Source organism: Lipotes vexillifer, unplaced genomic scaffold (assembly GCF_000442215.2).
Source record: "Lipotes vexillifer unplaced genomic scaffold, Lipotes_vexillifer_v1.1 scaffold447, whole genome shotgun sequence".
Classification (NCBI taxonomy): domain Eukaryota; kingdom Metazoa; phylum Chordata; class Mammalia; order Artiodactyla; family Lipotidae; genus Lipotes; species Lipotes vexillifer.
Window position 1 is genome coordinate 1,600,827 of NW_006786302.1, and position 12,806 is coordinate 1,613,632.

Genomic DNA, 12,806 nt, shown 5'->3' on the forward strand with positions numbered 1-12,806 from the left:
CAGAGCCCACGACAGGCCCCTCTGGATCCCCAGGGACTCACACAGTGCTCGGAACCTAGTGTCTACTGCATCAATGTAACCCCAAGAGCAGCTACGTGAGCTAACATGGCGTCACCCCTTGTTTCGGAAAGATGAGTGGCTTGAGGCTCAGAGATGTTAAGAGATTTGTAACCATCACATAGATAGTCGTTGAGAGAGCTGGGATTTGAAACTGGGTTTATTTACTCCAAAGAGTATGTTCTTTCCCTGTATCATGGGAGTCATTTTAGAAAGTTAGGTCCGCTATTCATGTGATGCATAATCAGAGTAATTATTTGAATATTAGAAGTTTCCTGCCTATGTCAAAGGATGGAAGACTGATTCTGCCCATCCAAAAGACCATGTGTGACACCTGATACTGTCTTATCTTTTAGGCCGTAATGATATTGCTTATTCATTACTGATAGATTCAGTAGTTTTCAATTAATTTAGAGCAAAGTACTGGGTAGATCTGAACATTATACATTGATTTATAATAGGTTAATTTAAAATGAAGCTACTTTTTTTTTTTTTTTTTGGCTGCGCTGCACGCAGGCTTTCTGGCTTTCTCTAGTTGCGGTGGGCAGGGGCTACTCTTCGTTGAAGTGCACGTGCTTCTCACTGCAGTGGCTTCTCCTGTTGTGGAACACGGGCTCTAGGCGTGCAGGCTTCAGTAGTTGCGGAATGCCGGCTCAGTAGTTGTGGAGCGCCGGCTCAGTAGTTGTGGCTTGCTGGCACTAGAGTGCAGGCTCAGTAGTTCTGGCGCATGGGCTTAGTTGCTCCACGGCATGTGGTATCTTCCTGGGCCAGGGCTCAAACCCGTGTGCCCTGCATTGGTAGGTGGATTCTTAACCACTGCGCCACCAGGGAAGTCCTTGAAGCTACTTTTAAATTACAGAACCTTTGGATCTTAAGGTAAACTTTGCATTGTAAGGTTTTACACTATTGTTTTTTCTTTCATCCAGCAAGAAAGTAATATAAAGAGATACATTTTTTTATGGATAAATAGTAAAATATTTGCAAATCGCTATTTAACTGGTTCCTCTGAGCCAAGATCAAACTAATAGATAAAACTATTCTGATTAAAGGGCAATTTTTATAGAGACACAGATGTAGAGAACAAACGTATGGACACCAAGGGGGGAAGTGGGGGTGGGGTGGTGGTGGGATGAACTGGGAGACTGGGATTGACATGGATACACTAATATGTATAAAATAGATAACTAATAAGAACCTGCTGTACAGAAAAATAAAATAAAATAAAATTCAAAAAAAAAGGACAATATTTAGAATCTGGAGAATAAATTCTAATATAATCATAATGACTGAATGACCATAAGATGGTACTTGAATAACAGATACCTTTCTTTTAAGAAAGTGAAAGGAAGAGCAGATTCTTTGAGGGTGGAGACAACAACAGACCCCATTGAGCCAAGCAAGTTACTTGTCTCATGGACTCTTCGTTGGTATGGCACGTTGCAAACTTTACTTTTAGAGTGGTTCTAAACAGAAGATTGGTTTCCTTTTGTTTTATGCTTAAGTTTATTCATAAACTTAAGTTTAGAGCTGATAAAGACCATAATTAGCTAATGACTCAGAGGTCAACATGGAAACACCTAACCTTTTTAAAGAGCTGTTGTACAGAACTGGGGTTGGGGGAGAGTTCATTACCTAGTTATAGTATCAGTTCCTCAAAACTTGCAAATGCATAAATAAACAGGTAACCAGAGGCAATCAGAATTTAAAATGCAGGAGAGACATTAGAATTTATAGGAATTCTATGTAGGATTTTATTGATAGACACACTTATTAAATTCTTAATTTATTTTTCATGTCAAATTAGATTTTTCGTGATAGCAGATTTGAAGAGGATGAGACAAACAAAGGAAAAGGTAGAGGCCCAGGGCTGGTCGTGTGAAAAGAAACAATGAGAACCACCTACTGCTACAGTCTGAAGGGTGCCAGAGCAAGAAGAAACACTTATGTAGCATTTAGTGTGTGGTACGGTTTGGAGTACTATTTGAAATACAGTACCTTATTTAATCCTCACAAGAACCCTATAATGTTGAAATGCTCAAAGGCTCCTTGCATGAAGCAGAAGAGAAAGGGGTGTCCAAGAAGGTGGTGACAACGCAGTGATAATGTCTTTCCTGGGACTTAGAAATGGGAGACAATCACATAGATTGCTGCTGCTTTAAAAAAAAATGTAAAAAGAATCTGGTCCATACTTCCTAACATCAAACTTCTAAACCATAGTCAATCATATGCCAACAATTGTAATTCCTAAAATAGGAAACTTCTTAGAACAAAATGCATGATTATCTCCTACCTTTCATTAGTAATAATGATCTCTTTCCTTTCTTTTACTCACAAAAGTTAGTTTCACTGTCCCATCTGAGGTGGCAAGTGTCACAGACTCCCTGGCACTCTCACGCTGAGTCCCTTTAACAAAAACTGCTGTGTGATACCCAGCTTGGGGACATGAGTGCAGGCCCACAAAGAGAATAAAGCTCGTTTCCCATACAGCTCCAGGATCAAATGGAACATGTGTGAGAAATATAACACATTTTCTTAAAATAAGTGCAATTGCTTTACTGCCTATTTATCCTCAATGGAATGAAAGCTTGTCCACCTTCTTCTAAGACTAAGAGTGGATTTTTCAAAAGACAGAGAGCTCTATAATGAGAAAAATAGCATCCTTTAAGCATTTTTCATTTTCTGTCTAATTTGTTACAAAAGAATATTTGATGAGTAATTTGAATAAATCAAGAAATATTGAAGTTAACAATGATGCTTTAATATCAGAACGTTTCCTACTTTACAACGTAAAACAAAGCAGCATAAGGAAAAAAGTGTTAGGAGTAAATGAAAATAGCACACATTTGCAGTCTACCATGAGAAAAAGTTCAAGGCAAAATCAGTTTAATAAAAATCTGGACATAGTACGTAAAAATAAATTCTTGACTTATATATGAAACTGCTGGTGTTACATGATACAAGTCTTTTTGTTTTTAAATCAGAGGTGTTTTGGATGAATAAAGCATTTATGCTTGCTTTTTACTAACAAGAAATATTTCCTATCTCATTTGAAACCTTACTTACCTAGGACACATTGTTGAAAAAAGTTAGGCAAAATATGTCTTCCATTCCTTATGCCTCCTCTCTTCCCCATTCATAAGGTAGTGAAGTTCCTATTTACTTTAAGATTTTGGCCCCGATTCCCAGCAACAGAAACTATTCACAAATTGCTTTTTAAACGTAACTGTTGAGGAAGCATTCAACTTAGAGGATAGCCACAGTGTAAGTCACCAATGACTGTCAATGCACAGCATTAAAATAATTGGGGCTAAAGACATGGAAACAACCTAAATGTCCATCGACAGATGAATGGATAGAGGATGTAGTGTGTGTGTATATATATAATATATATGAATATTACTCAGCCATAACAAAGAATGAAATAATGCCATTTGCAGCAATATGGACGGTCCTAGAGATTATCATACTACGCGAAGTAAATCAGAACGAGAAAGACAAATACCATATGATATCACTTATATGTGGAATCTAAAATACGACACAAATGAACAGATCTATGAAACAGAAACAGACTCACAGACATAGAGAACAGACTTGTGGTTGCCAAGGGGGAGGGAAGGACTGGGAGGTTGGGATTAGCAGATGCGAACTCTTATATACAGGATAAATAAACAAGGTCCTACTGTATAGCACAGGGAACTATACTATAACTATATCTCAATACTGAGATAAACCATAATGGAAAAGAATATGAAAAATTATATACATGTATAACTGAGTCACTTTGCTGTACAGCAGAAATTAAACACAATATTGGAAATCAACCATATTTCAATAAAATTAAAAAGAAATAATCTGGACTACTTTACTATTAGAAGAACAAAGTGGCTGCCATGAATTAAAATTACATTCATATGGTTCAGCCTCGGTGTTAATGTTTTGGTTGTTGCTGTGATTACTGCCCTCCTTCCATCCCTCCCTGTAGGCACACAACTGTAATAGATGTTTTCCCCACTCAACAGTTTCTCCTGAATGAATGAATCAAAGAATGATTTGGTAATCTTTGAACATTCCACTGAAATGAATATCAAAATATTTAATTAGTTAACATATTCAAGCACTGAGTTTTAATTAAGAAGACACCGAGCTGCAAAACATTTATGAACAAATTAAAGCAACAATGCCTAAGGAACAAAAATGAGAGTCATTTGAATTACAAAAATGTGATTGAGTCTCAAGCCACAGCCCATTAGAAGGTATAAAACATCATTAATGAGGGTTACTGCACACAGCAGATTATATATAAAGACATACATCACAAGAGTAAAATCACAGACAGAATTTTTGTTAGTGCAAGAAAAGCACCACAGTTAGTGTAAAACTCATTCTTTATTTAGAGTTGCTCTTTTACTGCCAAATTATTAGGGTTTTCTCTGTTGGACTCTGTCTGCATGTAATAAACAGTGGAGAGAAGAGGACAGAGAAATGAGGTGATTCTAAATGCGTAAAAGAAAATTAAGCTTTTCCCTGTCTTATTAAAGAAAAAAAATTGAATCCATGAACAGACATTAAAATTCTGTCCTAGGTGCTAGTTTACTGGCTGAAATGATGGAATTTGTGTTCTTCCCGGCCATCTCAGGATTTAAATAATTTTATGTGACAGAGCTGATGCGCTGATCGATAAAAAGACAACAATCATTTACATTGAGAGTTCAGTGCAATTTCAAGAATCCGCATTAACCAAGCTGAGTGTTTGTAGTGGAATCAGTATACAAGCACCTCACTTAGTAAAGTGCCTCAGTGAAGTATGACTAAATTTTCAACACCAATGAATATGGATTAAAGAAAAATCAAATCAATCAAAAGAATGGGTTTTTGGCAATCACACAATGACAGTATTTTTGAACACATAATTCTGTGCAAAATCCAGGAAAGCCAACAGATGTTCACTTCCATTTCTTCTTCTAGTATTTATCTTACCATTTGGGAAAAGCTTTTCTTGTATTGCAGTTGATTACATGTGCATTTTGCAAATTTCCAGATGTGTTCAAATGTTTCAATCTACATTATGGCTTTATATTTTAGGTTCCTATGAGTCCCTAATCAGAGTTCTTATTTCTCTAAACATTAAATGAAATTGAAAATTTTCATATACCCCATTTAGATTGAGAGTATTATGGACATTTTTTTCCCAAACTAGTCTTTCTAGATATATTGGTCTTCCATCTACTCAATAGATAATCAGTCGCATTATGCTGTATGATAATAATGAATCCTTTGAAGAGAATATTCACTTTTCTCAAAAAAAAATATTTTTGACAGGTGAGTTTGAGATAATTTCCTCTCTCAAATGTGTGCCAATAAAAATTACCCATTTAAGACAAGCATCCTTCCAGTAAAGGTGGCATCTGTAGTGGATTTCCCTGTAATGCTTAGTGAACTGTTTGCCACAAGAATTGATCTTGATTCTAGCACTGTAGATTTCCACGATGGATACAGACAGTAAATTTGTTCATTTCAAGCTGCTAACGTTGTAAAAGAGGGCATCATAGAAGCAGAATGCAAGACGACTGCGGCCAATTCCAGGAATGCTTAGCCAGTAACAAGATGAGGTTTCATAAACGCAAAGCAGTGCTGAACTTGGAAAATCAGGCAGTATGACAGGTGTGAAAGAGCATGTGACATGATAAACTGAAATCTTCACAGAGTTAGAGCTGGGCCTGCTGAAATGGTGTGAGACCTGCGTCTTAGACACCCTGACCAGCATCTGAATTTGTATTTTTATAGACATAAGAATACAAAGCCTGAGGATGTCTGCAACTAACTAAGTAGTAAGGCTTCAAAGTCTCCAAAAACAACTAGAAAGGTATAAAGATAAAGAACAAAAGCGTGCCTTAGCAAAGGCAGATGATGGAAAATATGAGTAGTCGTTTGGGACACAACAGACACTTTAAAAAGATAAGAAAAGGGTTTCTGGGGACAGGACTAACATGGATTGCCCAAAGAAGTGTTATTTGAAAACTTAGACTTGGAAAGATCTATACAAAGATGAGGATGGCAATCCAACTGAAAGGGTTAGAAGGAAAGAAGCAACAAGAATAGAAAATGTGTGAAAGGAGTTTTTATGAGAATAGAGTAGAGTGTTGGACAAATGGTTAGGGTTTCAGCTTCCTTCAGTTTGGAGGCTCTGAGAGTGAATGACCTCTACCCTCTCATTTCATCGAGATGCCTCTGTGGTAGAACCTGGACTCCTGTCCTAATGGCCTGTTTTGCTGAGTCTGGGCAACTCAAAATTGGTCAGAAACAAATGATGTTCTCAAGGCCACGGTCAGAGCGTCAATTTTCATTTAATAATAATTCAGCTTTCTGGAGTGAAAAAGTCTGACCCGTGGTCATAGGTATGCTTGGGTCTTGGAAAGCCATCCAATGAGGGTGAGCCTGGGGTCATTCAGTTCGTGCAACCCCTCAGTGTCAAACAAAGCAACCCAAAGGGCCTGGGCAGTGTCAGTGGCATCGCTTTTCTTGCAGAAATAATATCTTACATCTGGAACCGAGCTTTTACATATTTCAGAGTGTTCTCACTTACTGTACCTATGAGTGGCGATCTGAAATCCCTTACATGGGCTACTACTTTGAGTAGGTCAGCAAACTAAAACTTGTTTCATATCATTTTGCAGGGTTTTCAAATAAAAGTTTCTGTGATTCTACCCTAATGTGAATTCTCTATCAACTAATGCTTGTCTGTTTTTCATCTTGAGTCTGTGAACTGAAACTTACATATCTTATCAGGCAGAAAGAAGTCCAATGGATCCGCCTTGGATACTGTAGTGAAACCGTGATCAAAGAGAGGCCAGGTTTCAAAAGGTTAATGAAATAAAATTCTACAAAAGGCACAGGGAAAGGAACCCCACCCCCCGGCCCTGTAGCCTTAATTGTGAATGTAAATGTTTCCTTGGAGAACGCTATTCAACGGAATAGGTTATTTTCAAGGGAATCTACTCTGTTAGTACAAAATATCTGAATCCCTCTGAAACAAGTAGAAATTTCATTTATATAGATTAATAAGCTTATGACAAGTTCATACTGAAGAGTTATTCAGGCATTCCTTTGCTCCTTCCTACGAAGAATAAATTTATTTTATTCATTCACGGTAAAAGTTATACTTTGTAACTTCTTAGCTACATAAATCACCACACGATGAGAAATGAGGCCTACATCATGGTAATATACTGAAATCTGTTCAAATAAAGATTTCACAATCATCTTTCTAATCACCTGTTTCTTAAAAAAAAACAGTTATACACCACATATTCAACTGAGAGATTAGCCAATTTACTGAAGGTTAAGGACTTAAAACTCCCTGTAAACAAAACAAACAAAAGCACTCCATGAAAGTCCACTTAAGGAATAGGGCTCACCTGACCTTGGGTAACTAAATTACAGGGAGCAATTACCTTTTAGGAGTAAAGCCACCTTGAAAGGACTGGGTTTGTTTTTTACATCTTTATTGGAGTATAATTGCTTTACAATGGTGTGTTAGTTTCTGCTTTATAACAAAGTGAATCAGTTATACATATACATATGTCCCCATATCTCTTCCCTCTTGCGTCTCCCTCCCTCCCACCCTCCCTATCCCACCCCTCCAGGAGGTCACAAAGCACCAAGCTGATCTCCCTGTGCTATGCTGCTGCTTCCCACTAGCTATCTACCTTACGTTTGGTAGTGTATATATGCCCATGCCTCTCTCTCGCTTTGTCACAGCTTACCCTTCCCCCTCCCCATATCCTCAAGTCCGTTCTCCAGTAGGTCTGTGTCTTTATTCCTGTCTTACCCCTAGGTTCTTCATGACATTTTTTTTTTCTTAAATTCCATATATCTGTGATAGCATATGGTATTTGTCTTTCTCTTTCTGACTTACTTCACTCTGTATGACAGACTCTAGGTCTACCCACCTCATTACAAATAGCTCAATTTCGTTTCTTTTTATGGCTGAGTAATTGTATAAGGACTGGGGTTTTTGTTTCTTATCTTCAAAGAACAACCCACTTGCATCAGAATCAAACTCTTTACACAATACTTGATCACCCCCACATCAAAACCCTATCCTTCCCCTCAGTCCTTTCTTTTACTTAGAGTTCATAAGGATATGGGTTTACATGTTGACCGAGGCCTATAGCAAATCCCCAGAAAACACATGTGAGACCTGACTTCAGTTTTCACCTAAAACCACCCCTTCTCCGCTTGGTACCTGACAGGTGCGCCTCGGCTGTGTGCAGGCTTCAGCAGGTTCATAAGCTGGCATGGAGGGTGCTGGGGAAGATGCATGAGATAGGAGACTCATGATTTCTGGTTTGTCTTTTCCGTTTCCTTTCTACTTTCATTTACAATGAGCATTAAAAACACAGCACACTTAGTTTAAATTGCCTCTGTGAACCAACCACAAACAGCCTTTACGTGTCTACCCAACCCTGAACATCAGGGACAGCTGTTAAAACCATCATGTGTTGACTTTGGTCTTGAGTTTAACCTGGGAGGGGGCGCGAGGGGGGCTTAGGAGGTGTTAGTAATACTGTGTCTCGATTCGGATTCTTGCTAAATGGGTGTAGCCATTACATCCATCCATACGTGTACATCACTGTAATTCAATTGTAAATTGTAAAATAAATTTAATTTGTGTACTTTTCTGTACATATGCTTTTCTTAAAATATTAAATGCAAATTTAAGAAATAACTACTAGGATCATAAAACTGATCATTTCAGTTCTCCCATGTAAGTCAAGGTTTCTTGTGTACCAAATGTCCACCCAGAGATTTGAAGAGGTCCTCAGGAGTCAGAGGGCCTGGCTGGACCTAGTGAGGCACCGGTGGGCTCTCTGGGAAAGCACAACCGCGGAAAAGATACTGAGTTGAAGTGAGAAAGGCTTGGGTTTGACTTTCTGTTGCCTTTTGTTTCGGACCAGCATGAGAGCTTAGGCACAGCACTTATCTCTGAGGCTTCAGTTAACTCATCTATCAAAATAGGAGAAATTACCCTCCAGGGTTATTACGGGAATTCAAAGAGATAATAGGTAAAGAGAGACGGGCAAATCTAGTTCTACAAATGTCAGCCCTCTTCCCAGCGTGGATCCCTTTTCCAAGGCCATTTCCTGGCAGTCTTTGCTTTCTAGATTGTTCAGCTCGTTACTGGAAGATAACAGCTCTTCGGTAATTCTGTCATCACGGTGCACAAGAGACATCACCGCACCAAGGCTGTGACGCTGGCCGCAGAGGCACCGGCCTTTGTAAGGCCCTCAGGTCGGGTCCCTGATGGGGACAGTAGAGGCCAGTTTGGCGAGTATCGTTTTTTAAATCTCTTACATACAAGAAGCTTTTATGTAAAAGACATGGGTTATAGCTCAGGTCCATTCATTGGATCTTCTCAGCATTAAAATTAGCTCCAATTCTGTTAAAAATGAACTCCAGTTCATAACACAGAGCTACACTTTGGATAGAGAGCAGTTCTCTGAGGTCCGTGGAAGCAGAAAATAGGGGCCCAGAATCCATAATTTCTCTGAAGCATAAAAATCAAATAGTTATTCTTGATGAGCCTTTGCAGGCTAACTAAAATGTCAACTGGCTTTGCTTCGGGAAAGAACTGTTGAACTTGGTGGGCTAAGAGCGGCCAGACTCACACCAACCAGAATTTTTACCTAATACAAATGGTAAAAATGAATTATTTTTTCTAAAAGAATAGCCTCTTTAAGATAATAATCGTTGAAATATGGCTTCCATAGGGAGACATTACCAAAAAAGGGGCTTGGAGGTATGTACACTGGCACACATTACCTCTTTAAACAGGTAATATCATCTTAATTTACATCCAGGGGTAAATTCACTTGATCAAGATGAGAGAAAAAGCACTGGGAAAAATGATAACTAGAACTCACATTTTCTGATTCCAGGCCCAGTGGTCTTTCTACTCAGGCATCTGTACAACTTCTGTCACTTTCCTAACCTCTGAAGTATGCTTCCTCTTTTCCGACTCTCCATGTTGTTTTTACAAGCTAACGTCTTATATCAAACATCAAGTGTCTATTAACTTTCAAGTTAAGTTTGTGCTCATAAATTAACTCTTACACAATGCAGTTATCCCTTAAGTTACAATCGCTTAAAAACGAAATTCCAAAGCTCACTCCTCCCTCAAAACCTAGTAGAAGGCTTAGAGTACTTGTGCTGTATGTACTTCCTTCCCCTCCTTCAGTCCTAAAGAAAGTCTCTCGCAGAACTAGGGATGAGGGACAACAGATATAAAAATCAGGCTAAATATTACTTAGCTGACCCTGACTGATGAGAAGTTACTCCATCACCTGCCTCCTGCTTTTCTACCCCCAACCAAAACAGTCACAGCCCAAACTCAAATACTGCCCTACTCGGATCCAAAGGGGAAAACATGGAAAAGGAAAGACGTCCCCTGGAACTGTGTTTACCGCTGCTGCATATCCCACACCAGATGGCAACTCCATTTCCTCTAGTCTGAAGCACAAAGACATTTTCTGCACAGTTGCACATGCCCAGAAATATTTCCCAAATTATGTCCTTTGTTGGATGGTGTAATTGAGTCTCTACAAGAAACAAGCTGGCGGATGTAAGTGCTTGGTGCTCCCCCTTTGTAGTAGCCTCTCTCTTGAGGATGTGAAACTACTAACAGTGAAGGTCCCACGGAAGGCTGAGCCTTCTGGAAGGGACTCCACATAACGCTGCCTTTCTGCTGAGCACTCCCTTGTGAGAGACCTCGCTATGGAGACTTTCCCGACACTGCTGCTCTGGGAACTTGGGACTGCGAAGGGCTGAGAGTGCTGGGAACAGCATCTCCCGCTCATGTCTGAGTTCTCCTACACACACTCTTAAAACACTGCCTAACTCCTGATGCAGGACGATGATCCAAAGCTCCCAAATGATAAACATTTGCAGCGTTTCATTGAATTCCGTAAGTCCGATTTTCATACTTACAAAAATACGAATTTACACGTACGTTTGGGTGAGCTCTGCAGACTTGACAATGGGAATGAGAAAGTACCCAAATGCTACTTCTGATGTAAGACACAGCTCATGAATGTACGATACCTGATATTTTGGTGGTGAACTGATTTGTTGCCGGGGGTCCAAAACCCTTAGCCGTGCTAGCTCGGATGGTGAAGGAGTATGTGGTTCCTGGATACAGTCCGAAAAACAGAAAGTGGGTTTCATTTCCCAGTTTTGAAACTCTTCCACTTTGACTGGATAGATCTATTTCTGGGTCAAAGGAACTGACTGCCTTGTAGGTGATCTGTAAGAGAAGACGGATGTGATGAAATACCTGAGGCAGATCGACCGAGACCGCATCTTTATCCAATAAGCCCTCCTGATGTATGCACTGTCAGACGCTTTATGATAAGCTGTCCTGCTCCCCTAGACTCTTCAAATCCTGGATCCAGTGAACAGGCACAGGAGCTCAGCCAAAACTGTGATGAGTTATTACTTTTATAGACAGAGGAACTGAAAGCCAGTAGATTAGAACATAAAGAATGAGTTCAGGTTTAAGCTAATACCTTGAAGTTGTTTGCTTTCAAAGTGTCTTGTTGGAAAACTACATTACAGCTGGCTTAAAACAAAATAACAAAACAGACAACCAGCTCAAACAGATAAGGACCTGACAAGGGGAAGGCCTCATCTCTCATCCAGGGGCCAGAGTCTGATTTTGCCCTGAATAGGATTATCGTATGCTGGTAACAAGGGCACTTTTAAGCGTTTTCCTTAATGTGGGCAAAGATACCTGCTCCAAAAATAAATCCTAGATGCGTGTCAGTAGCCCTTAATGCTGTGACTGTGGTGTTTGCGATATGTCCTATTTACTTTTTTCTTTAGAGCAATACTGTCCAATAGGACTGTCAGGATGGGAATGTTCTATTCTGCACTATTCAATGTGGTGGCCCCTAACCACAAGTGGCCACAGAGCACTAGAAACATGGCCGGTGAGACGGCAGAACTGAAAAATTTACTTCATTGTATTATTTTTTTTTTAAACCATTTTAAAAAATTGAAGTTACTTGATTTACAATTTTGTGTTAGTTTCAGCTATACAGCAAAATGATTGTATAATTATACATACATATATACATATTGTTTTCCAGATTCTTTTCCATTATAGGTTATTACAAGATACTGAGTATACTTCCCTGTGCTATACAGTAGGTCCTCATGGGTTATCTATTTTATATATAGTAGCGTGTATATGTTCATCCTAAACTCCTGATTTATCCCTCCCTCCCTTCCCCCTTTGGTAACCGTAAGTATCTCTTCTATGTCTGTGAATCATTTTATTTTAATTAACTAAAATTTAAATTTAAATTTCTCTGAATGACTAGGAGTTTCCATTTTGGACACAGTGCAATTCTGAAAGCTTTATGTTTGCCACGTGACGGGTGTTCAAATCACCCTGGATGAGTCTGGATTCTGTGAAAATAAATATAACATAGGTGTCTTTAAATTTTGCCCTTTCAAATGATGTTTAAAAAAATTTCACTCTAGGGCTTCCCTGGTGGCGCAGTGGTTGAGAGTCCACCTGCCAATGCAGGGGACACAGTTTCGTGCCCTGGTCTGGGAAGATCCCATATGCCGCGGAGTGGCTGGGCCTGTGAGCCATGTCCGCTGAGCCTGTGCGTCGGAGCCTGTGCTCCGCAGCAGGAGAGGCCACAACAGTGAGAGGCCCACGTAACGCAAAAAAAAAAAAA

At 39.4% G+C, this 12,806-nt stretch overlaps 1 protein-coding gene across 1 annotated transcript in view; it reads right to left on the minus strand.

The window, feature by feature from the left end:
- Positions 1 to 12,806, minus strand: part of PTPRM (protein tyrosine phosphatase receptor type M) — a 594,672-nt gene that overhangs the window by 287,773 nt on the left and 294,093 nt on the right. The window contains 3 exon segments of the mRNA XM_007458456.1: positions 8,306 to 8,344; positions 8,346 to 8,367; positions 11,161 to 11,362. Coding sequence (XP_007458518.1) covers positions 8,306 to 8,344; positions 8,346 to 8,367; positions 11,161 to 11,362 — 263 coding nt within the window.